Source organism: Megalobrama amblycephala, linkage group LG3 (assembly GCF_018812025.1).
Source record: "Megalobrama amblycephala isolate DHTTF-2021 linkage group LG3, ASM1881202v1, whole genome shotgun sequence".
Classification (NCBI taxonomy): Eukaryota; Metazoa; Chordata; class Actinopteri; order Cypriniformes; family Xenocyprididae; genus Megalobrama; species Megalobrama amblycephala.
This window is the reverse complement of record NC_063046.1, coordinates 33268947-33296382: the sequence shown is the minus strand read 5'-3', so window position 1 is coordinate 33296382 and position 27436 is coordinate 33268947. Positions and strand designations below refer to the sequence as shown.

General features: G+C 39.4%; 1 protein-coding gene across 2 annotated transcripts in view; it reads right to left on the bottom strand.

Annotated features, from left to right (window-relative positions):
* tshz3b (teashirt zinc finger homeobox 3b) overlaps window positions 1-16698 on the bottom strand; it is a 38677-nt gene extending 21979 nt beyond the window's left edge. The window contains exons 1-2 of one of the 2 annotated variants that reach the window (XM_048185226.1): window positions 16559-16698; window positions 15839-16190 (exon numbers count right to left, since the gene is read on the bottom strand). In XM_048185226.1, the coding sequence (XP_048041183.1) occupies window positions 15839-15878 (40 nt within the window). In that variant the 5' untranslated portion in view covers window positions 15879-16190; window positions 16559-16698. Of the gene's footprint in view, window positions 1-15838; window positions 16512-16558 lie in introns of those variants that run through there. The other variant, XM_048185228.1, reaches the window with a different exon arrangement.
* Between the last annotated feature and the right edge of the window lie 10738 nt (window positions 16699-27436).

The window sequence follows — 27436 nt, the reverse complement described above, 5'->3', positions numbered from 1 at the left end:
GATTGATTATATACCAAGAGCAGAGCAGGGATGCTAGGAAAACATTTTAAACATTCTGAAGTGCCCTGACATAAACTAGCATTCAAATCTCATTCTGCGTTTATTTTGTGAGCCTCTCTTCCGTCTCTGCCCAAAAAAAAGTAGGGAGGAGTTATGAATAAAAATCCTTTATCATGGAATGACTAATTTCAAATCAGAATAGCATATACCACAATATAGTTATTTTTACAGGAAATCCAGTGGGAGAAATTTTTGGATAGTTCAGTGTATTCTGAACAACTTGTGTCACATGTTCACATTTCTTCTTTGTTTACATTTTTGGGGCATGTCCAGCTCTGCATTTTCACATTATGTTTTGTGTCACTCTCATGAAAATAATGGCCAACAAATGTCACATATACAAACAGCGCATTATAAGGGGTACATCCAAATATCTAGCTGTTGACGCGTTTTCATAACATCAAAGGAAAGGCTCATCATCATATTAGTCTGCAGAGTAATAGTTTCATGTCAAACATATCAAACACTAATCAGATATAGCCTGAACAACACCTTTTTTTGCAACCATCCTGTGAAAAAAAAACAACTCTAACGCTCTCACAGACACTGAGTTAAGAGCCTTGACATTTCCATCTCTATAATTTTATCAGAAAGGTATGTTGAGGAGGTGTGAGAGTAGTCGTGTCTATCTGAGGCATATTTGTGGTACGGTGCAGTAAAGCTATTTTTTTCTCCATTATACAAAGGGCAAACCATGTCAGTGTGACGTCTATGAATGCGTTTTACAGTATTTTGACTGGACTCTCAGTCTGCACCTGTGTGTGAAGATTAGAGCGACTCTTTTATCTGATAATGACTAACCAAACATTATTTACAACATACAGCACGGGCGCTCCCTCATGTTTAAACTAGCATGCGGGAAAAGCACCATTCTAATGCCCTGACGGATATGCAGGATGACCGCTGTATGAATTCTGAAATTTACAATAAACTTTGATATTAAAGTAACATTTGGGAGAACGCTTCGGTTTGGGTGGTGAGCACACTGTTCGGAGTCTTATCTATGTACATAGAGTGAAATGATGGAGAAAGCAAGAGAGAGAGACAGACAGAGACAAAAAGACAGGCCCATGGGAGAGCTGCTGCTAGAGGCAACATGACCTCACATTACCTCAGAGACATGTAGGTGCAGGAGACACTGCTGTCTAACAAAGTGAACAGAGACATGGCCACAAACACTCCACACATCATGTTACTGCAAATTATTACATGGCTCTCCAGAATACTTGATTCTGATCTGTCAATGCAAGCATTCTGTGGTCAGATATTTTTGGATAATAACAGCTAAACTGTATGACTGACCGCCTGACTCTACATTATCCCACTTACTGCGCACAAACAGCAGATATTTACACACAATGTCGTGCCCGCTATCAAACCCAAATTAATGGCATGAAAATTAGGCAAAAAAGGTCAATAGCATAAAAGAGTGATAAAGAAGGAGAATAAAATGGTTAAAAAACATTAGCCAAATTCCTAATAATATTAATAATAATAATAGTAATTTAATGTTTAATTTAAAAATGTCATATTTTGAAGTGAAACATAACATTTTTAGTACACCTTAAATACATGTGAGCATTTACAACATAGTCGATATTCAAAAAAATGTAATAATAACAATAATAATAATAATATATAATAAATGTCAAATGAATAGACACTATCAGTACCAAATTTTATATATACATATATATATATATACACACACACACACACACACACACACTGCTTTCAATCACTCTTGTTTGTGTTTGTTTGAGCAATCACAATCATATCTATTGAGCATGTGAACACAATGGTCTATCAGAGGTGCTAGTTACAGTAGTTAGTCAGAATCCGCTGAAAAAGCATGAGGCACACACTTGCGAATCCTTTCATTATAACCAACAAAGTGTAATCACAAAGTAAATAAAAGATTCATTGTACAATTAAGACAGCTGCATTTTATTATAACAGGAGTTTTCACCAGAGTGCAGAATTCAGTGAACTTGTGCTTTAGAGATTGACAAACTTAGTGATTATAAAAGGAAGGGCTCTTCTCTTGCTTTCTGTTTATTACCCATTCACAATCTGAATACAAGTTTAGTTTATTATGCTGCTAAGTACACACTGCAAAGTTTGTGGATAGACAACCACATTTAAATGCGTGATTGAATCGTAGATTGACAGTGATAACCAACAGACAAGACAAAACAGGACAAAAAAAATGTAAATACTTATTTCAACAGTTTTTGCTCTGGTACCAAAATTGGTACAGAGAACCGCAAACTTTTACTGTTATTAGTACCGACTACTGAAATTTTGGTACCGTGACAACCCTAATGTGAACACTTAATATACAACAATATTACTGATCTGATTGTATGGCCTCATACACACTAAGTTTTAGGAGTGACAACCGCATTTAAATACGTGAGTGAATCCCCTAAATTATCGTTAAATGTATGTACGGAACACGACTCACTCTCGAAACTCGATGATTGACAGCTTGGAAACCATAGCAATGTTCTGGCACCTCACGTGTTTGGGGTCCGTTGTTGTCACCAAATTAATATTACAGCGAAAAAATACCTGTTATTTAAAGCCATTTTAAACAAAGCAGAGTGGACAGATGCGTCGTGTTTTGTTTATGCTTGTAAAGTCTTCTTCACAGAGCGCGTTTTCGTGGTGTTTTTGAGCTTGTTTAGGCTTGGCTCATAAAGCGATCGAGTTTCTGGAGTTATTAAAGTGAGAAGACGCGGGTCGCAATATTTTGGTCTTATTTTCAGCATAACACATTTTGATTTATTTCAGTTTATCATGGGCTTGTTCACTGTTTTTTCTAGAAAGATCTGGCAACACTCAGTGCTCATGCTGCTTTCCCTGTGATTTCTTCACTGCAAATACAGAAGAGAGAAACATCTCTGATACACGTTAAAAAACGTCATTAACAACTAGTTGTTCAGTTCGGTTCCGTACACACTGCATAGAATTTCTGTACATGCGGTTGACACTACCTGTATTTTTCGGGAGTTAATACAGTTGTAGAATGCGGTTGTCACTCCTGTATTTTACTGTGTGTACAGAACACAATTAAGCACTAAAAGGTGAACTGACAACCGAATTTAGCAGTGTGTACGTGGCCTATCTGATCTGAGAACTGATCTGAGCTGGATGATGACATCACTGTTTTCTCCAGAGCTGCTGTATAGATAAATGAACTAAATTAATAACTATTGATTTTTACAACGGAAATGAATCAATACTGAACAACGACACTATTTTCTTCTAGAGCTGCCGTACAGCCAAAACAAATGTTGTTGCATTATTTTCCTGTTATAACTGTAAAGCTGCTTTGAAACAATCTACATTGTAAAAAGTGCTATATAAATAAAGGTGACATGACTTGACTATAGGTTTTAGTTGTTAATATTTTTGCAACAGTATATAACTGATGACCTTTAAAGAAACACACACACACACACATACACACACACACACACACACACACACACACACACACACACACACACACACACACACACACACACACACAAACAACGTAGCCCAAAACACATCTGCCAAAATTAAATTAAATGTAAATTTAAGGTGCAACTATCAAGTAAAAAAATAATAAAAACATTAATTTTACAACTTGAATACATGTAAGCATCCACATCATATTAGTCATCAAAAAAAAAAGAGAAATGTATATATTGCATTTTAAGGTCACTTTATATTAGGTGACTTTAACTATGTACTTGTATCTCAAAAAAATAAAATAAATAAATACAATGCACTTATGTACTTATTGTGTTTGTGTTGTATTGCAAAACACTTTTTCTGCTATTGAGGTGGGATACAGGTAAGGTTAGGGACAGGTTTGGTGGTATGGGTAGGTTTAAGAGTGAGTTAAGATGTAAGGGGAGGGTCAACAGTGTAATTATATATATTATTGCAGAAATGAATTACAGCTGTAATAAGACAGGTATTTCTTAAATATAAATGCAATGTAAAAACATGTACGTGCACAATAAGTGCATTGTATAAAATGATTCATTTAAATGTTATTACATATTAGTTAAAGGCAATATAAAGTGGGACTCATTTTAATGTATTTTTGGATTTAAAAACAGCATCACGTCACTGACCCAAAACGTATGTGCGGTCACTCATTATTCTGAACTGTAGGGCTGTCTGTCTCTCACTGTATCAGAATAACATTAGCGATTATAAGTGTGTGAGCACACGCATTTCAACAGAGACATCTTAAGCTAGAGTTAAAGAAGGCACACCGTGTAGGCCTGAGGCTTTGTGGGAAAGTCGCAGCACATACACACACACACACAGTCACACACTCTGAGGCACACAGGAGAGAGAGCGACATGGATTTGAAGAGGAACACTTTTAAGTACGCGTTTGTAGCATTTGCTCGTATCAGAGCGAGGTACTCAACCCTTTCATGTGGTTCCTCTCTCTCTCTCTTTCCCCTCACTCACTCTCATCTCCTCCGCCAGCCCTTTTATTATTTCTCTCCCCTCTTTCTCCTCCGATCTCTTTTTAATTAATTACAACCTGGTCTAGTGACGGAGAGAGTAAGCTTTATCTTCCTCTGCTCCACTCTCTTACTGTGTCGAGAGAGTAAGACTGAGTTAAAAAGAGAGAGAGAGAGAGAGAGAGAGAGAGAGAGGACATGCCACACGCCAGTGCTTTCCTACTGCTCCACTCTCTTCCTTACCCTCGTTTTTCCCTCTTCACTCTCTTCTCAGGCAACCCTGAGCAAGTGCTAGCAAGGGTCATATCTTTTTAATTATCTTTCTTGCCTTTGATTAATTATTCCGTCTGACAATAGCGTGTTTCTAATGCTTTTCACCTGCCTGTCTTGATTGACAGTGCCTCTGTCTGAGTCAAAGCAAACAGCTGCTGCCATGATTGCCTAGCAACCAGGAGGTGATGGATGAGACCCAGAGATGGATGGCCACAATAAATCATGTCTCCTGCTATAAAACTGGAAAAAAAGAGAGAGAGAGGGAGAGCGAGGGAGGGAGAGAGGGGTACTAGGAAAGGGAAGAAATAGAGCATACAAAAACAAAACAACCTATTCTCTCTATCCTGTTCTTGCTTTCCCTCACGCCCCTATGTTTTCGCATGCGTTCTCTCTCTCTCTATCTCTTGCTGGAATGGGTTTGAAACTCTCTTAACAGTTTGACCCGAGCTTTCAACCTCCCTAAGAAGGGTGCAGCTCAAAAGTGTGGTTTGCAGGGGCAGATGAAGCCCAAAGGGCTTTATAGAAGCAGACTGCTGAAACCCAAATGCTCGTCATAGGGTGGGGCCTGTCATGAGTTGGGACACGTTCAAGGTGCTGGAAAATTTAAGAACAATGAATCCAAGTACACCCACCACGTCCAACGAGACTGCAAAGCAAAATAATTCATCAAACCCATTTCAATGCGTCCGAGAGCATGATGCATCTCACGTCGACAGTCGTAGAGCCCCCCACCGCAACAATGGACAAATATATCAAGCATTGTTGAGCACTCAACTGCCACTGCCAGAGACGACAGGAATCTGACCAGCCCGTGAACTGCAGGCACACAGCAAGAGTGCACCGTTAACCGAATTATCAGATGCTTATAGATACTGTGAAAATATGATTTGGACAGATCTCATCTTACAGTCACAAAAGGGACGGAGGAAAACATGACAGAAATGTTTTCATTAACGTGGGCCGGGTGCGGAGGATCACGTGTGATTAGAGCGTTCAGATATGTGTTTCTTTTTCTGCTTTCGTTAAAGGTCGGCTTCATTTCCTGCTAATGAAGCCCAGCTGTTCCCGCTCTTTTAGCGTCCATGACGACAATGGTCACCTCGTTCCTGAGGGGCTGTCGACAAAACTTTACGACCTCGATGAAAAACATGTCAGAGCTGGGGGGAGGAAAACAAAAACGGGAAAAAAAGTCAGGGTTACCTAGGTTACAGGGCCACGGTGATGACAAACAAAAACACTTTGACTTTTGTTTTCAAGCACCCTTTCAGGAGCAAAAAAACGGGTAGTGAGTGGGTGAATGAGTGAGCAAAGGAGTGCGGCTCCTCTGGTATCTGGTAACGAACAGTGCAAGAGCTCGGCCCATCCATCAGAGGAAGCCCACGTCCTGCTCCGAGCTCTCTCTTGTTCCCTCTCTCTCTTTCTCTGAGCCCTGCTCAGGTTACAGCTTTACACGGCCAGTCTAAATAATATTCAAAATGATGAATGACATGGCCAGCCTCGTATCCATCATCAATTTCTTTTTTTAAGGAGCATCCATCTTCAGTAATGCTCCTTTGAATCATGGGAAAGCGAAAGAGCTCCGATTCACTCATGCAGGCCCCTGGAGAGGCTGAAGGAGGGACAGGAGGAGGGAAAGAGGGAGGGTAGGAGAAAACAGATTTGAGTTCTGACTGATACCTGACAGCCATACGTGCACACGGACACAGCCTTCACGAGTCAGACACATATAGGCTCACTTATATAACCTAAGACTTCCTGTGACCTCAATAAATACAAACTTTTGTAAGTGTGTCATTTAAAAAAAAAACCTTCACAAACATAAAAACTGAGGGATTCTGAGGAAAGATTCGAGTGGCATTGTTAGTGGCCATGTCACCCCCTCATCCACCATCCCCTCCCCTGGCTGTGCAGACCCCTCGGTGGAGTGGAGGCAGTGGCAATTCTCAGAGGGGGGGACAGCCCCTAACACTGGGCTCCTTGGCAAGGGCCCGTTTGATAAATGACACATGTCATTCTGTCAGGAGAGAAGGGTGGGTCCATGATATATGACCGTGCTGAGGAGCTGGGGAAATCGACTGTTTGGCATGGAGTGCCTCTCTCTCTCGCTCTCTTTCAGTCTTTCGGTCCTGCTATCCGGGTTCAGGACGGCATCAAAAAGGTCGAAGTGTTGTATCTGTGTGAGAGCCAGAGAACAGGCCGACTGTTTTTTTTCCCTGTCTGTTGCTCCATCTCACTCTCTTTCTCTCATACTGTCCATTATTTTTTTGCAGTAAAAGGAAGAGGAAACAGGCCAGCGAAGGAAAGAAAGGGGGAAAAAACTATGTAGGAGAAAGAAACAGACAAGTCCTAAAAAAAAAAAAAAAAACCTGGCTCGGAGTTGTATGAGAGGGCAAGGGTATCAATCAAAGTCAACTTCGGCAACAACGCGACTACTATTTCAAATAAAAACTACATACGGCAGACAAACGACCTCGGCGCAGGACCGAAACCCGAAACGGCTCGCCGACCAACCAACCGAAACTCTCTACTCATCCCTTCTCGTGTCTCCTCAAAGGCAGGCTTCAACTCACCCCTCCTTTACTGTAAAAATCGTCTTCTCTTTTTCCTTCCTCTATCTCGTGCTCTTTTCTTTTTTAACACACTGGCAGTGGGGGCCTGACATCTGCAGAGTGCATTTAAAGAAAAAAATGTGTCAAGGAAGCGTGATCCCCTCCACCCTCTCTCTCTCTCTCTCTCTCTCTCTCTTTCATTAGCTCACTGGCAGGGTGGCACTTCTCAAGCTCATTACAGCCAGAGGATTTATGGTGCCGAACCCAATGGCGGAGAAAAGGCATCTGTCAATAATTGCAGGGAGCAGCGCACACACATCTCGAGAAGCTTTGAAATCTCATTAGGTATGCAGTTATCAGGCATAAAGATCAAAAACATTACTCAACTCAGACAGAATCCTACCAAGAAACATTAATTAGCAACAGGCCTGCAGTATAAAATAAAACAGACTTCCTCTCTTGCTCTCTCTCTCTCTCAGCCTCCCTCCCTCGCTCTGCCCCTCACACCTGCCTGCCTCTGCCAAGAACCAGCACGACGAACCCAAGCAGGCGATGCGTACGAACACATTAAATAGCGGCATCAAACAGGAAGGAAATGCCAGCATGATAGTACACTCAAGAAAAACACACATCACCACACATAAACATTCATATACGTGCACCGAGGTTGCACAGATGCAGACGTGGACAAACACACCCGCACCGGGGACTCCGGCAGAGTTAACAACATCCCCAACCCCTGTGCGCCGCATTCCCCTCTTCTTCCTCTGCCCTCATTAAATAAAACACAACGTGGAGGGAGGAGGGATAATTCCCAGCATCTGAGACTGATCAGGACATAAGAGAGAAGGAGTTTGAGAGCGTTTGAGGGCCTCCCCTCTCTCTTTCCTCCAGTCTGGGTAGTGAGGAGAGAAGGAGGAAGAGGCCTGTCAGGCCGGAGAAGGATGTCAGAGCTCAGGCTGGCCCTGATTACTAGGGCCCCTCTCTCGCTCTCATTCTCTGCTGCTCTGCCTTTCATCACCGGCACCGCCATCAAAAAGCAGCCTGCATGTCACACGCACACACCGTGATAAAAAGCCGAGCAAGACTGATGGCTGTCAGTTTTCAGGCTCGGAGCGAAAAAGGAGGAGGGTGCCGAGACAAGCCGAGCGGCGGGACAAGACCCCTGCCATTTCTGTGGAGGAATCGTACACACACACACACACACACACACACACTCAAGCGACACTGAACCAAACCAACAACCAGCCCCCTGCCAAAATCTTTACTGTAGTCCCTGCCCCCAACTAACTCTCTCTCTCTGTGTCATTTTCTCAGCCTCCCTCAGCACGTCCCTATCCCTCTTCGACATGACAGGGATTACTTCCACGCGGCCATATTTCATTGGACTACACAGGGACTCTCACAGTTGCATGTAGCTGCCAGAGTGGACCGGCCTCACAGATACATACACAAAGAACTACAGTATCACTCAGAGTGAGAGAGAGAGTGGGAAGGCGGGACAACTCAAGCATATGGAAAGAGCGCAGGCCGGATGATTCATTAGTACTGTGATACTCAGTGCCACCTCTGTGCAAGGCTAAGCTAATATCCCTCACAGTACTGGGCAGGGTAAAAATAACTGTCTACCACAGCCAGACACGTAGATCCCAGAAACCCTCTTAATTTCCTGTCTCCTCCCAGATTCCGCCCCACCGGAAGAGGTGTGGGCCACGGTAGCAGCAAATCATGCAGCACAGCCGAGAATCTTGACCAATCGCCAGCGTGAAACAAGGAGTAGATTTGGAGGTGTATTCTGGATATCACAGCATAAACGGCAAGGTTCAGTGTTCATTGTTGATCGATAAAATAAACATGAATCAGGAAGATGTGCATAAGGATCTGATCAACACTTGCTGTGGTCATTCTCTCTGTGGGAACTGCTTTGTAGAACATGTTCAACTTTCACAGCGCATGTAGTTCCAATTCTCTCAACAACAGAGGAAATCATCAACAAACTACAGCACACAACCAGCTAAGCTAAAACTATTCAAACTTTTCATCAAATCAAAACACACAGAAACCTCGATGGTGAACATAAACAATTTAGACATGTTTATTTTTCTTGTACTTTTTGACGTGTAAATGGCAGATAAGCTACTCAAAATGTTTTGTCTAAATGTTACGCTTAATTTATTTTCAATTTGTATTACTTTCTCAGCCGTAGGTAAAACAAAAATCAGACTAGTCAAAACTGGAATGACGCACTTTTTTCCTGTTATTCTTAAAGTTAAATAGATTAATATAAGCAGAATAAAATCAAAAGTCAAAGTCAAAATCATAAACCCATAAGACAGCAAGCAAATTTACACTGTGTGTCAAATTTAACAAACACCAAATGTGTAATGGATGCTATTGCTAATGTATTTTTTTAATGTCCATGCAGAAAGATATTTCAAACTGCAAATTTTAACAGTATTTAAAGCTTCACATTACTATATTTAATACAAGACAAATATAATATATTATTGATAATGTGTTGCAACCTTAAACATCATAAACAAAACGTATTAGCACAATTATAATTGATCAAATAAAAGATAATGAAAATAATTGACAACAAATGCAATTATCAGTTAGTTGGGGCTTTGCACTGTGCACAAAGAACCGCCATCAACAACATCACTTTAAATTAGTGAATCACTTGAAAAAAAAATGACCAATACATTACATTTTATATGATAATATTATAATGCAAAACAATGTGTACTAACAGCAAGCGAGCAACTACTGTCGGTGTAAAAATTTATACGTGTCTGCATTCAGGTCAATCACACTAGGCGAAAAAGAAAGGGAGGGAAATCATCTGGATTTTAAACAGTATAACTATTGTTTTAACTTTAGTGGGATTTACTGAAAAAAAATTTCCCTTATATTCATTTATTACTCAAAATACAACATTACTATGTTCAGAATATGTTGGCAAAAATTATTTTCAAAAATTAATTATATATATATATATATATATATATATATATATATATGGATAGATAGACAGATAGATAGATATATACACACACCAGTTAATACTTTGTGAATCTGTATTTTTGGATATTTAAACCATCCTGCCACTTTCAAACAGTGACATCACTTTATATTGTAAGTAATTTTTGCACTCAATGTGTAGCATAACTACTTTACAAGAGCAGTGTGCAAGATGAATCATAAAAATAATCAACAGATAAATCGATTCTAAAAATTGTTGCTAGCTGGAGTGTGTGTAAAAGCGAGACACACAAACAACGGAATCGCCCTGCACTCTCATTAACCCTGCTGCAGTCACCATTCATAGTCATATCTTCACCAAACAATCTCTGGAAAAGAAGGGATGAAAAGAAGGGAAGAGTGAGAGAGAAACAGAGAAGGAGAGAGACAGTAAGGGGGTAGAAAGGGGGAAAAAATGAGGGAAGGATGCAGCCTTGTGAGCCAATTTAAGAAATAAGTGCTGATGCATCAGCTATTGACTGTGTGAACGCTCCTGATAACGCTCAAGGCGAAACTGTGAGGGAAATGACAGCATCAACCGCCTGCAATAAACTGCAGCCCGCGAGACCAAGGGAGCCCTAATTGACAGCTGTCAAGCTAATGGGAGCCATGACGGAAGATTCAGGAAAAAAATTCTGTTTATCAACCATCAACTCTGGTGTGGATCCACAGGGAGAAGAACTTCCCCTCCCTCCCTTCTCTCTCTATCTTTCTCACTCTGTTTGGCTGTTAGGTTATTCAGTTTTTTCCCTTAACCCCCATCCCTCTTTCCTTCGTACTTTCTCTCTTTCTCTTCGTTCCTGTGCTTTTTCCCCGCCTCTTCTGCTCTTAACCCTTCTCATTGTTGCTCACTTCTTGCGGTGAAAAAGGCGGAGGACAGCCATAACTAATCATAGTGTCAGTTGGCTGCCTGGGAGCGCAGGGTTTGGGCCAGAGCAATGCGAGGAGGACGAAGACTCAGGCCCCATAATCCACACACACTCACACACACACACACACACACACACACACACACACACACACACACACACACACACACACACACACTGTTGAAGGAACACCTTCACAGGGCCAAATGCAGTTCTCTTTCCAGCTACTGTGTAAATAAAAGCAAAGAAATATCTGCAACTACAACAATACAAAATTTCAGTGTAACAATATATCCAACAGGCATGCTGTTCCCTCTCCTGCTAAAATGACCATCAAGCTATAACAAAACATGTTCCTGTGCTTAATTCATAATGCTGTTAGAAAAGGAAATTTGATGCAGAAATACTCAAAAGCTGCAAGTGATGTTTAATTAGATCTCCTGTTAGATGTGAAGATTGTATTCTTACGCTCATTACATGCAAAACATCTGGATTAAAATTCTATCCATCTAGAGACGTCCATTACTTTTGATTAATCATTTTCTGAATTAAATAATTGTATATATTAAACAATAAAAAAAAATCCATTCATTTGAGGAGAGGAATGTAATTCCGGACAGTGGTGCACATGACATAATTTTCTTTTTCTTAATAATGCATATGATTATCATGACTAGGTTTTAATAAGGATAATTAACATAATGAAGTCACCATGATGTTTCATTATAATTTAAGTAATTAAATTGCAGCAGGGGAAGAAAAAAAAAAACTTGAACCAAAGTGGACGACTCTTAATTTGCAAAGAAGTCAAAAGACATCACACACACAGTACAAAACTTCAACACCGCGAACTACTACAATATTCTTTATCTATACTAATCGTAACTAACCCGTTAGTGTCTACGTGTTCTACATGAGCATGTGTTGGTGATCATTATGTGCATGCGACCGTATTTACGAGCCCACCGGTGTTCCCCATACGATCTCACGCATGCAGTGCTCCACACCCTTGCCGGAACAGGCATTGAGTTTGATTAATCATTGCTCCCTGTCTGCAATCAATCAAACACACACAAAATCACAGAAATCAGCTCCTTTCCCCAACTGCAATCCATCTCAGCGCAGCCTCCGTTACATTCGTCACAACCCAAATATTTTTATAAATCATATTTAGCCGCTCTAAACACAATGCTGAGAGTTAACATTTATTCTAACACAGATGAGATAAACTAACTTTAAACATGCTATGAACGCTATCATAATGACCAATATCAACACAATCTGTCTTCATACATCAAATCCGCTTGGTTCAAATGCATGTACAGAGATTACATTTCTCCAAACTATGAGCCGAGACAGACATGTCAACATGGAGACCGTAGTTTGGACACATCGGTATTGAGGGCACGTGGATGTTTCCAACAATGGTGTGCTTTAGTAGCTAACTTTGATATTAAAAACCGAGACGGACAAAGAGATAGCTGGGGGAAAAAAAAGTTTGATGTTCTCTTCGACTCCCCAAAACAATTGATATGTTTGGTCTGGCAAAAGCTTTGAAGCCTGTGAACAAAAACATGGTGTGTACGCTGCATTGCCTGCGCCTGAACGGGTGTTTTTTTTTTTTTTTGGCGGGGGGTGAATCACCCTCACTAGACAGAGAGTGCTGTGTCTGTCTGTTAAAAAAGAAAGATAGATAGAGTAGACTGAACAAATGGAGAGCAGGCAATTTCCCCCACTACAAAAAAGGAAAAAAATTCACGTCAAAGGTGCAGAGCCCGTGACGCACTTCCACCCGGTTACCTTCACAACGCGATTTTTCTGCGCCTTTTGATTCTGTTTTGTCACCTCGCCACTATTATTGCTCTTAGTCTCTTGACCATTAAAAGTGCTCTATTTCAGCCAACATGATTACCCAGGTACCCCGGCCCATTTGTCACCTGCAGCAGCAAATTAAGTTAGTGCACCAACTAAAGGCATGGAGGACTGTGTAATATCAACTTGATTACATCAAACTAGCTGCAAACCTAATTGGGCTGGATGACAGTGTGCGGAGCTTGTCATCTCCAATCATTAGGCCTGTCAGGAATCCATCAGCTTTACAGCTAATTAGGTGAACACTAATGAAGCTGGCAAAACAACTTTTCTTTTTCTACGGCTGAGCGGGCCTTCCAGACTTGGTGGGAGGAGGGAGGAAGGGAGAGACAGAACGAGGGAGCGAGAGAAAGAGACAGAAAATGTGAGGGAGGGCGAAATTTTCTCATGCAAAGCTCAAGGTTGCAGGGGACTGGATTTCCCAAAGTTCCTAATCAAGGCCCATCATCTGCCATCTTTCCTTTGCTCTTTCCATCACGACGGCGCAATCAATTTGTCATCACTCTTTGTATGCCACAGTGCAGTCGTCAACCTTATAACTTGCAGCTGTGAGGGCTGCTGGGAGGGAGGGAGGGATGGAGTGAGAAGAAGAGGGAGAGACGGAGGGGAGGGGCATTGGTTTGAAGAAAGGAGAGAGGGAGTTAAAAAAGAAAAAAAAAAATCACAGGAAGTTGCCTCGTCTAAAGAGAGAAAAAAAAAAGGCTCTCAGTCTGCTTTCGTATTTGTCTTCATCCGCTCATCAAAGGCATAAATGCCTGATTTTTTCTCTCTCTCACTCCTCTGAAATGAGAAGCTTCTCAGTCACCCTTGTTCCCCTCCTCCCTCCTTCCCTCTACCTCTGCGCGTCCATTAGGCAAAAGCATTTTGATAAAGTAAAGCACAAGCCTATCGTATTGGGAGTGGAGAGGAGGGGAGGGGGACAAAATGAGAGCACTCACTCTGCCAACTTCTGATTGACCATTAGAGCTATTGATGAATGTGGCTGTCAAAGGAGAGACAATTAAATCAAATATGAAACAAAGTTGCTTTGACGGGTCAGACTGATGGAGCAAACCATTCTTCCGTCTCCAGATTAGGTTATTAGTTTTGTGTATGTGTGTGTGTTTTTGTAGGACTGTAGGTGTGCCCTCTATTGGACCGTTCATGAGTATTTCATGCTCTGGTGATATTCGTATGCGTGCAAGAGAGTCAGCTTTGATCGTGTCCACCAAATAGTACAAATCTTTGCATGATAATGCATATATACTTATGAACCGTCAACTGTTGAATCTGATTGTCATTAGTCTACTTGTTTTCATTTAGACAAGATCTTCAAGTTTCAGCAGTAAATATTTTGCCGTGTATCATACAGTAACAGCGTGTAATTCATTCATGAATAAACAAAGACTTCTTGTGTCTCCCAGTAAAGTTTAGACAAGGATTCAAAAATCACAAGACGTACGTATTCTAGTTTTTAACACAACAAAAATACCAGTCACCGCTTTGAAAAACGTGGCTACAATGTAGGCCTAAAAAGACATTAGCAACAGTTAAGCTGACAGATTTCTATTTTTGTTTCTTTGACTACATAATTTTTCCTTGTTGAAAATGTGTCAACTAACAATCAAAATATCACGACGAGGTATCCGTTGACGTGTTATTTTTAGACAGTTCATTAAAAATAAAGCAAAACAGATTTAGATGTCACCTATCATTATTTAAACGCTCTGTTTTCTTTTCGTGTTCCTCATATTAGATGTCTTTGAGCAGTGGAAGTAAATGTGGCCTTGTGCCCCGGCCTATGAGAAAAAAAAGTAGAAAAGCAGCAATTAAAGATGTTTTAATGGGCGGTTGTCAGAGCAGACATGACGTCACGGGGTTGTGGCGTTGCCATGGCGAGTGATTTATTGATGTTTATCAGGAAAGAATAGATCAAAGAGCAGCCGAATGACAGGCAATCAATCAGCCGTCAAATCAAAGATAGCAATTGTCCATTAAAGGCTCTTCTTAGACCCCTCGTGCGTCGGCTACAAAATAACCTTTCGAGTCTTTCCCAGAAACGGAGAGGAGGGATTAAAAATAACAATAATAATAATAATAATAACAACATTAAAGTTGGCTTTTTGTGATCAAATGTTTTCACACAAAAGCCCCCAAAACAACGAAGGCGAGCATCAAAGAGAGTCGTGACAGTCAGCTGACACCTAAGCCCTTTTTTCCTGCGCTCCTTTATAGATCTCTAATTCATGGAGTCAATATCTACGCCCAGCGAGGAAAGAGAGCGGTGTAAAACAGAGAACAATCAGAGGACTTGGAGTCGGCTCAGCTTCAGCTGCATGAGGCTAGGCGAGTAAAACAGTCAGGATTCACGGGAATAAAGTTAAACATTGTTAGTGTTCAGTCAGTTGACTACTCTGATTAAAGGAAATGTTACTATGTGGCCTCAAATAATCTGCTAGACTGACATGATAAACTTCATAAAAACAAAAGACTTTCAAAAAAAAAAAAAAAGGACAGACAGACAGAAAAACTTTTTTTTTTCAAATAGCCTACACAAAATCCCGCTATGAGGACCAGTGGATAATTCCAGATCATTCACACACACGCGCACACACACACACACACACACACACATATTCAGCGTTACTATGAAAATAGCACAAAAAGAGAAAGAAGAAAAAAAAAAAACAGAGAGGAGAAGAGGAGCAAATGAAGAAGAAGAAGAAGAACCATACCTGCCGAGCGCCGGGGCGCTTGCTGTTTCCTCCGCGGCATGTTTCTCTTTCAGGGGTTTTTTCAGGAGCCCCTGAGATCCCGAGAGCTGCTCCGCTTCTGCTCTGATACACGGCACCTGGGGCGCTTTCACACGCCTGACATGTATCGGCAGTTTTCAAACCAAAAAAATCAGACGGTAAGATCTGAAGAGGATGAAGACGAAGCGGGATTTTCCCCCTCTTTCCTCTCTCTCTTTCCCCCCGCGCGTCTTTTGGATATGACGGAGAGCCGAGCCGTTACAGTGGGGAGAAAAACCGCTCGTGCCTCAGTGCGATTCTCACTCACTCCGCGCTGGAAGCTGCAACAGGCAAGCTTAAAGGAAAACGAAATGATCGCGTCACTCAAAGTCTGCAAACAGAGGCAAACATCAAGCACTGTCATATTAACTCCTTCCATCTCGAATGGGTTAGCTAGCTCATGTCATGTGGGTAGGCATATGTCTCTCTCTCTCTCTCTTTCTCTCTCTCCCTACCGCAGCCAACCCCAATGCACTCTAATAGTAAAAGTAGCAGCTCACAAACACAACACTATAGATATGCAATGATTGACACTTACATAGGTGTGTATCAAATCGACAATCTGAGTTAATGTTTTGTTTAAAGCGTAAAAACGAGTGCAAGGCAGGCAGCAGTCGCCTCTATCAATGATTTAGAAACGTAAAAGAGCAAAGATTTACTTACTCGAACGCTTGAATAAACGTGTTATCCATGAGGAATCGGGTCCAAATAATCGCATACAATTGGAAAAGCCAAAAAATAAAAAATAAAAATAATAATAAAAAATTAGCGCGGCTGTCGCCGATAGCTTTCTGTAAAAATCCAAAAGACTCCAAGTGTCCACTGCCTTTCAAACGTCCATCTCTTTCATAATAAACAAACCGGGGAAAAGACAAAAAGCTTGAAGGAGGAGATGGACGGACTTGTCGCCCGCGCTCTGCCTCGTTTGCTTATTTTGTCCGCGCGCGTTGGGAATCCGCTGAGAGAATCGATGCGATAGGTGTTTGATTGGGTATTCCTGCTTGTAATAACGCACATCAGAAGGAGGGGATGGACTCGGGCTGCGCCTCAGCTGCTGCTGCGAGAGCATGGATCACTGAGCTATTGCCAAACACTTTCTTGGCCGCTAATAGCACTTTTAGCCGTCTTTGTGAGGCTCGTAGCAGGTATTTAAAAACAGCAACGGGCGAAGCAGACGCGTCTTCCTCTCGCTCGCGAGATTTCTCTCCTGTAATGTCACTTTCGAAAATCCGTTATCAAACGCTTTCTTCACAGAATGGACTTTTTAAGACGGTAAGATCAACATTTTCCAAATATGTCCATCATCATGGCACCTACTTAAAAACAGTGTTATGAAGAGCAGATTTTCTTTTTCGGTTTTGTAAGCGTGAATTGGAGTCAAGTGTAAACTCTATGTAGTGGAGAAAGGCAAAGTTGTCCTTATTGGATGAGAGGGGGAGATGGTAACTGTGTCCTCTCTGTTTACTAGCTGAGGGTGAGTTGACAGACACTGCCTCTTCCACTAAAGTCCGCGTCTTTGCCTTGCGCTCGTGCTGTCTCCTCTCGCATCTGACCGCAAAGGGAATCGCATCGAGCCCTCGAAAGGGGGCAACTGGAGTCGTAGCGTTCAATAAAACAAGAATGTCCAAAATCTCTCGAATGTCCGCGCGCCGAGCTCACAAGAGAAGATTGAAAGGGAAGAGCAGTCTTTCACGGATCCGGGATGTTTTTGCCCAATCTCACTCACTCGTGTGTGCATGCCGTTAGATCCGCCCAAGCATCTGTCCGTCTAACCATTGGCGCATCCATCAGTGTCACACACACACAGACACACACACGCCGCACGGAGTCGCTTTAACTACGGCCAGCTTCTCTTCTTCATCAAACGACGTGTATAAAGCAAGATCACACTGTTTAGTGGGGGGATGCATTCCGATTTTATTTGAAAAGAAATAATGATTTATCCAATTGCTATACCTAGGCTAATGGTGCATCGGAACGCTGTTACCAAGTAGCCTGTGAATGAGGATGTAGCCTATTTTCAAACTTAAGTGGACGAATGTTTCTCTCTTTTACTCACACGTTAGCTTCTATTGCTACAACTATTAATAATAACCTACCGACGAGTAATGGCTGCGCGTAATTGTATAAAAACCTTATATTTAAAAATCTTAAATTCTTAAAGGTAGCTTACTTACAGATGCAAAGAATGTTTTGCTCTTTATTTTTTTATTTTTGCTAGCAGCCTTTTCAGTCTCGTTGGCAGTTTGTCTGAGGTGAAAGTATTTTTCTTGAATTGATGTGAATTACCTTGATTTGCTATGGTTTACCGCGTGAAGCATATGAAAAATAATTTGAACCGTACTTTTTTTTTTTTTTTTTTTACTTTTAGGGCTGTATTTCACTGATTGCCTCAGTGTACGAGTATGTGACTGACTACTACTACAACTTTATATCATGAACTACAAATTTAATTTGACTTTATTAAAAGTTTGAATGTCTGTAAAACTACAATAAGCACAAATAAACGGTGCTAATGTGGACCTGTTTTAGTCTCAAAGACTACTAAACAGGTAAAACTCTTCCTCAAATGTGTTCTTTTCATGAGTGTAGCTAGATTAATTGACCTATGTCTAAATTTAAACATATATAAATACAATTAACGAACGAGAAAATCGCATCTTTATGTAAAAACTTTATGTAAGTCATTTACTGTGTGTGTGTGTGTGTGTGTGTGTGTGGAACAGAACAGCTGCATGAACATGAACGTGAGCGCGCAGTTTATTGTATCCGCCCCCTTTTATGTTCTTATTCTAAAATCCCCCAAAATGTTCTATTTTAAATTACATCGACTTAGGAAGTTTTACAATGCTATTTTGTCAAAATAGTCACAGCACTGTCATTGTGCTCAGTTGTCCAAAGAGGAGAAAAGGTACGTCATTATCTTGTGTTTCACTTGATCTTCTGTGGGTTCCTCTATGTATGTCCTTCATGTGTCTAACAGACTCTATTTAGTCCTGGTGTTTTGTGTGTTGAACTGTTAAAATATTAAATAATCTGTTTTTAATGTCAAAACGAGAGACATCTGTTAAATGTGAAACATGGGCCTATTTTTACACCTTAAAAAGTCTTTAAGTATGATGCTTTCAGCTTATCTATTATTAGTAATATTATTATTATTAATAATAATAATAATTCACAGTCTTCCAGATTTCAGAATATGCAGACTTGTAATGTATTGTTGTCGAGGGAGAAGAGAGCGACATTATCAAACAGAATTTCTAAGACTGTAAATGAACTTAAACATCATTCTTAAAACATAGAGATACACTTTTATACTTTAATAAATCCTTTACTATTAAATTAAGGAATGTTGGAAATGTTGGTTCATTTTGTTTTATAATTACTAGGCATATCTGCCACTATGAGAAAGAATATTTGTATCATAAATAATGAGTTATTTAATACCACTTGGAGGCTCATTTTAATTGCCACATGCGCTGAAGACAACAGTAACGCTAATGTGTTTTATTTGCCGCAATAGCATGGCTCATGGTGGCTTTGTTAAACATTCCTGCTTTATAAACTGTTGTTAGTTCAGTTTAAAGAAATAACTTCTCATTACATAAAATTTCTAGTCGAATATGAAGAAATTAATACAAGTGCAATCTGAGCAAGAACACACATTGCGATGTGAAAATGCGGTCTTGTTCTCCAAAAAGTCATTAAAACTTTGACATTCAGAAAAAGAAAAATCACCACGTGATAGTACGTAAAAAAGTAAAAAGTTCTAAATATGTTTTTTTCCCCATTTTTCTTTTCTTTTTTTTTTTTTAAACCTCCACATAGACTATTAGTGGAGCTCTCACGAGTCGGAGAGATTTGAGAGTTCGTTTCTACCTTACAAACTGAGAGCAAAGTCTGAAACAGCCCTAGTGGATAACAGTCATTAAAGCTCGAGCATTACCCCAACATGACTTTAATCATATACGTATATTTATCCTATAGCCTACGTTTTATAGTCTAAACTAATACTTTATTGGAAAGTTCCAGCCTGTTTTAATTACACAGATGTCTAAATACCGGGGATTAATTAATTTAATTTGCCCATACTAATCCAAATTTCAGCCTCAGCTCTGTTATCTCATTCAATCTGGTTTCCAAAAGTGTCCGATGCAAGCACGAAATTAAAGAAGAGAACGTAAACGTGTGGAAGAGTGCAGTTTTTTGCGCACTATTTTACAGGCACGTGAACTTCTGTTCGTTTGTCTTTTTCCTCATTCGTCTACACAGCTTTCTTTTGTTAGAGAATGTGTGTCTTACACAGGAAAATATTTAATTTAGTCTAAACAATCTTAATTAGTGAATTAGTGGCACATAAGTTGAAGTATATACGCAGTGTTTTATTTTATTCTTTTTACGCAAAATTTTGCGAGGTGAAACGTCAAGAGCGTATAACAACATCAATCAATTCACCCCTTTCTTAAAGCTGGAAAAAAATAATAAATTTTAAAAATCACATTGGTTCAGTTGACATTGTCTCATTGTGCTAAATGCAAACCAAAAGTTCAACATAATTCCAGACGCTTCATAATCCCTCTCAAGTTCAACACCTGTTTTCCATTTTGTGATTTCTCTCTCTGTACACGAGCTGACACGACACACATCCACAGGAGGGATCGAAATTCATCCAGTATCTCAGTACGATCGTAAAGGAGTGCCATGTAACAAACGTGACAAACTTATGAAAACTATGATTTTTACTGCTGCCCGAATGAATGACTAAGTTTATTTCATCTGTTAAACTATTCATTTAACATTAGTTGTCCCATAATTGATGCCATTATGTTTGAGGCAGTTTATATTGAGGTAGCATAAGCAGGATTTAGGCGTTTCTACAGTGAGGAGTATCAGGTTTGCATACAGGTTTAACCTCTGGTGTAGGTTTAACCACACACAAAAAAGGAAATTAATAATAATAGTGTGTGTGTGTGTGTGTTTTACTTCCATTTATATATATAAATTGAATTGTTTTTTATATATATATATATATATATATATATATATATATATATGCACACACACACACACTTAAATTGAAGTAATGATCGTAATATATATTGCTTAAATTATTAATAGTATTTATTCAAGTCAAGAAGATCCTTTGTCCTTTGCAATACACCTTACAGTGTGGTCAGCATCACTGATGCCATTGTTGATTATTTATACTGTTATCATACCGGCAAGAGCAGGTTTATATGGAGCAGAGGCACAGTTGGTTGCGATCAATACATGAGTATAGAGCATTAGTCATCAGTCAGAGGAGGAGAGCTGAAGTTAAAGTTGAAGTTGAGGTTTATTGGCCAAGTAAGACTGCTCTAACCGGGGATTTGAGTTGCTCCCAACATTAAACACAACACAATATGCAATGCAATACAATATAAAATACAACATATAGCACAGCATAAGATACACAGGTTAGGCCCAGGGCAGCAGCAGGCGCTCATTGTTTCAAGGAACATCTTAATGAATAAAGGTTAATATACAGTGACACCACCCATGAGACTAGGAGACCCAGCTGTGTTAGACCAGGGTCAGATCAGGCTAGACCCACAGAGAAAAAGCTCAGCTTGGTACCCAACTAATTTTTGTGGTTTGAAGAGGGCAAATGTCTTTACTGTCATATCCTTATTCCTTCTGAAAACAATGGCTAGGACTAGATCCTGGCCACCTATAAAAAGCATGTGTCGTAATTAGAACTAGAGATTTCCCGCTTCTGGAGCTCACGCTCTCCTGCACCGCGCATCTTCACGGCACACTTGTTCCTAGTAGTGTGTGTAAAGAGGCTTCAGAGAGATCTCCTCAAGAGAAGCAAAACATTTATTCAGTAACAAGCAGCAAATGCCTATTATGGCAGATCTCAGATCAGACACAAAAAATATTTTTATATATCATCTGTGGCAATTTTACTTTACGCTCCCTCTTTTTTGCTCCACACTCTCATTGAAAATTTATTGATTAATTGTAATCTTATTATAATCTTTACATGTGTGTATATATATATATATATATATATATATATATATATATATATATATATATATATATGTGTGTGTGTTTTATTTATAGTTTTGTTTATTTAGTCTGGATACTGCAATCTAGCCAGATATAAAACCATAGCGTAATATACCACAATCATAACGTACAATAACATTATGACAGTGATTTGAATGCAAAAAAAAAAAAAAAAAAATAGATAATAGATTAAATATTTTTTGATAATTATAAAAAGTGCCTAAAGTCTGATCTCTCAAATGAGTCTTATTACATATGTATATATACTGTGTATATGTACTGTAGGTAATTATCCCACTTATTTAGAACTGGTTCACCATGTGTCTAGTTTGACTCACAATTGTAGTTCAGCCCTGAAAGTTAAAGTGCTCTCAGAGGAAGAAAAGGACTGCTGGCCTCTTCAGAGAGGAACAATATTTCCTATGCCTCTTACTGCTGATGTGTGTCTCACACTCTGGTATGTCCTTCTTCCTCAGAAGAGAAACCTTAAGTGTTGGGGGCTGCTCTTTTGTCTCTCTCTCTTTCTCTCTCTGACTCCTTCTCTCTCTCTGGGTGTGCTAGCTTGCAGGGTTGAGAGGGCAAGTGCTGACCAGCCCTCTTTCTCTGCCTGTTACTAGGTCATGGAGCGCCCCCTCCCCGCTCTCATACCTCTTTCTCCGGCACCTTCCCATCCTCTGCCACCAGGGAGAGGGTAATTTAAGCCCTGCTTGATATATCCAATTCATCACTGTCCCACAGACCCGCTTCAAAATTAAAGTCTGATCTACAAAGTTAAAGCAGGTTGAGATAAAAATTGGCATAGGTCAGAGAAGGAGGGAGCAGTCAAAACACATGGTGCTTTTTCATTTCTTTTGATTTATGCTTTCAAGGAGAGCAGCAGAAAAATTAAAACACTACCTATAGTCTATCAGTTGTAGCTTATGTTGTGGTCATCAAAGCCAGAACTGTAAAATCAGGTTTATGTTAGATTAGAAGATAAGGAACATTTGGGTGAAATGTGTTACTTCAGAGGTTTGATAGGGTCAATGACAAATATAAAGAAATATATATACAAATATATAATAAAGACACACAAATAAGAAAAAAATCAAGTTTAAAGAAATAGTTGACCCAAAATAGTTAATTGTTTCATTTTTAAATAGTTCATCATTCCAAACCTCAATGACTTTCTTTCTTCCGTGGAACATAAAAGAATATATTTTGAGAAATGACTCTTTTTAAAAAAAAAAAAAAAAATGTTTTTGGTGCTAACCAAAACTATTTGGTTACCAACATTCTTCAAACATCATTCTTTTGTGTTCAGCAGGAGAATGAAAGTAATACAGGTTAAACAACATGAGGGTGAGTAAATGATAACTATATAATTTTTGGACGAACGATCACTTTAAAACGTGTCAAATTGATTCTTTTTATGTTGGTTACATTTTTTTTTTAAGTAATACCATTCTTAAGAAGTTCAAATTTAAACTCTTAACTCTAAACTCTTAAACCTAACTTTTTTTCCCCAAGAAAGTTAATACATTTTTGTGTAGAAAGTATTTTTATTTTTAAATATCATTAAATTTTTTGAGGAGTCACATGAACCAATGATCCACAAGCACAAATTATGAGACTTTTTTTTTTTTTTTTTTTACCAAGACATTTGATTTTTTACACTCAAAATGATCAAAATGAATTTTAATGCAGAAATGAATAGATGCTCAACACCGGTGTATTCAAGTAATTCTGTATGTATAATTTTTTGAATAAACAGATATAAAATGATACGGAACTATAAAATGATACGGAACTAGTCCAATATAATTTTTTTTCTTCTTTTTCTTTCAATTCACAGCAATTAGGCTACAAACCAAAGAAATCAGTTCAAATTACATGGTTTAGCTCAATAGTTTCCTGGTTTGATGTCAGCGCCATTATTGACTGTATGAAGTTTTTTGATCTTGAAAGAATTTTCTGTAGATTATCATTGCCGAAACAGACAGTGATTGAAGCTCCTGAGTGAGATAAAGATTTGCGGTGTGTGTTTGTGCTGGAGATATATGATGGGTGACTGTGATTATACAATGAATGAGCAGATGTGGGTGAAGAGCTTGATTATGAGTGAATGTTTGACTTTGATGTAGTGGTGAAAGAATGACCAAGAAAAAGAATACAACTTTCACTTTAATGGGCCCGTGGAACTCTGTCTGATTGGACGAAATGACGTAAAGCAGGCATGAGTCAGTCATGATTGAAGGAACATGTGAGTGTGTGTGTGAGGGACATGGAGCGGTTGGGGTGGAGGTACTAGTATCAGCTCACAATAAAGACTGATTGTTAGTGTGTGAGAGTGCACATGATGTGTGTGAGAGAGGAAGCAAGTGTGTGTGCGTCTGTGTGCGTATTTGAGCATGACCGCAGATATAAGAACTTGTGTGTGCGTGTGTGTGTGTGTGTGTGTGTGCGCAAAACGGCACATTTTCATTCATTTTGTGTGTGGGAATAAGCCTGCATGTGATTGCCTTGCATCTCTGTGTGCGGGACCTGATCCACGGCGCTGTATGGTAAACAGGAACGTTTTCCCTGGAAGGAGGAATTTCCCCCAGCAGCCCCCTATAGCAGTAATGGTGGTGGTAATGAGCTGCAGCTGTCAGAGCTCTTTCCGCCTCTCGTCCCTGATTCATGTTCCTGCCGCACAACATCTACAACTGGAACAAATGTTTACCCCAATGAAAACCAGACAAACACGGCCAGCCTGGCTCACAGTTCCTAACGGAATAACTAATAGCCCCGGCTCTGTTTTAGAGCTAATAATGATGCAAGTGAGCTCTGAAATGCAGACCTTCAAGGTCAACAGCACTGACCATCAAACAAGGCCATCGTTATTTTAAGACACAGGCATTGCTTAGATTTAATTGACCAAAAAGTTATATTTTTGATATTATTTACCACTTGTTACGGTTTAACAGAAGATGCTTCAGATGCAGGGAGTCTTTAAAGAAATGCAGAATACAATGCAACCATATATTGTTGGTAAAATCCAGCCGTTCCAATCAAGGCATATGTGTGTTTTTATAGAGCAGATGGAGCTTGACTCATTCTGGCTTCCTGACTGGGTTTCCTCCCAGTATTCTGCTCCCATGAGGTTGATATTACTAGAGAGCACAATCTATATCCATTGGAATGAGTGTCATGATTCAGGGATCGGGGTGAGTCACTGATTGTGACTGAGCTGGAATGGGATAATCCGAAATGTGTTTTCATAACTTTTTATAACTTGCTGTCATTATACTGCTGTTTAAATATAGCTGCTGTCTTTTCACATTCCCCTTGGCCGTTTTTCCCTTCTGCAAATGGCATTCTTACATCCTTTTTTATTGTGGCTGTTTTACCTTCTTCTATTCATAACAAAGAATCGAGTGCATTAAGTGATGTAGAGAGATAAAGCACCTCAGAGTGTGTTTGTGTGTTTACCCCATGCGGCCATTAATGCTACGGCTGTGTGCCAGCAATGACATTAATCCATTAATCACACTTTTTTTTTTTTCTTTTTTTTTTTATTTGTGCAGGGCTGCTTTATTAATTAGATGTGATGTAACGCTGATACAACCTCTCTCTGTCGGACTTCCTTCCTCATTACACACACAAACTCCCATCAGCCACCTGTCAAAAGACCCAACCCTGGAAATCATGGTGACTGTGACACAAGAAGGAGGGGAAGATTAGAAGTTATGAAACAAAATAATAAGGGTTTACCAACTTGCAAGGAGTGCTGAAAAAAAAAAAATCAAAGATCAGCCGCATCTGGTCTAAAAGATCAAACTTTCTTCCTCTTTCCCCCTCTCTTTCTGCTGTCTTGTCAAGCGTGTGAGAGCCACTTCACTATGCTGGTGTTTATCTTATGCTGACATTCTCTGCTCCATCTATTTTTCAGCCCTCCTAAGCAGAAGCCTCACCTCGAAACACTCTAGGAGAGTTTAATGACAGAGAGAAAAAGCTAGAGTAAGGGATAAGAACACAATCTCATGGCAATTTGTAACTATTTTACATTTTGGTGAATTGGTGGCTTTTCGTACGTCCTGCTTATGCCCCAGTGATGGGTATGTTTAGGGGTGGGGTTAGGGATGGACCTTCATGCTTACTTTCACATTCACATCATATGAATGCATTTGGAACCTTGTAGAATAGTTAAGTTTTCCTGTGAGATTTGGCTGGAAAAAATATACTTATGATAGGGACAGGTCACTAATTTTATCAAAAACAAATATGAACGGGTCGTGTATAAATGTTTAACCCTATGTGCGTGGTGTGTGTGTGTGTATATATATATATATATATATATATATATATATATACAAGATAAAACCAAAATTTATTCAGACATCTTGAACATTTCATTCATTAATACAGTTTATTCACTATAGTTTAAAAAAATGGTAATAAAATATGATAAGATCTCAGAGTTAAACTGTGTCAGAAAAACAATTTTATTAAAAATTTAATTATGTCAGATAACACTTAAGAAAAACATGGTCAGGTCAAAGTGTCTAAATAATTTTTGGTTCCAAATTTTTATCAGTTTTACTGGTAAGTCCACTGCATGAAGAATTTTTGGGTATAATATGTCACAGTTTACTTTATTTTGCTATCCTCACTTACATAAATGAACTATAGTGTCCTGCACCCACTAGTAAAAATATATAAAAAATGTCAGAATAATTTTTGGTTTGACTGTATATATATCAAATGTAGCCAATTGCTAATAAGCTAATTATATTTTTTTTATATGTTGAAAGAAAAAGATTTAGTTTTATCTAAGATCAAATTTAAAAACCTAATTTAATTAAAAAAAATGTAAAGACAAAAAAAAATCTTGTTCTCGCCGTGAATATAGCCGAGGTAGCTCACATGGCGTTAAATAATCATAAACAAACAAGCATGTAGATAGATAGATAGATAGATAGATAGATAGATAGATTAGATTTGAATAGTCTTTGACTCAGAGATGAGAGAGAGAGAGAGAGAGAGAGAGAGAGAGAGAGAGAAACAAGATCCCGCTCAGTAGAACCAATAATCACATTACAACTGAACCAATGTGACACAATGCTTTTGAATATAAATCTGATCAGAAGACAAATTCAAGTACCCATATCGGTACACACACACACACACAGACACACTATCAGATGTCATCATGTTGACCCCTGGCTGACTTGGTTTACAATAAGAGACTCAAAGTGCACCCAGAGGCTCGCCTTTACAGCTCAATGATTAGCATTCCCGTGGCTAAACCCAGACGCTAGAAGAAGTGACACTTGAGAGCTGGCTACTGTATGTTTCCTGCCAGTGCAAATCAGCACTTCCACATATTCCACATATTCCTGGATAACTCTGAGAGTTATCCAGGGCATGTTTAAAATACACAGGCACAGAATGTATTAGAAAGGAGTTTGATTAAACATGCAAATGTGATAAAAGCATGATGTGATTTCAGCACTTTGTATTTAA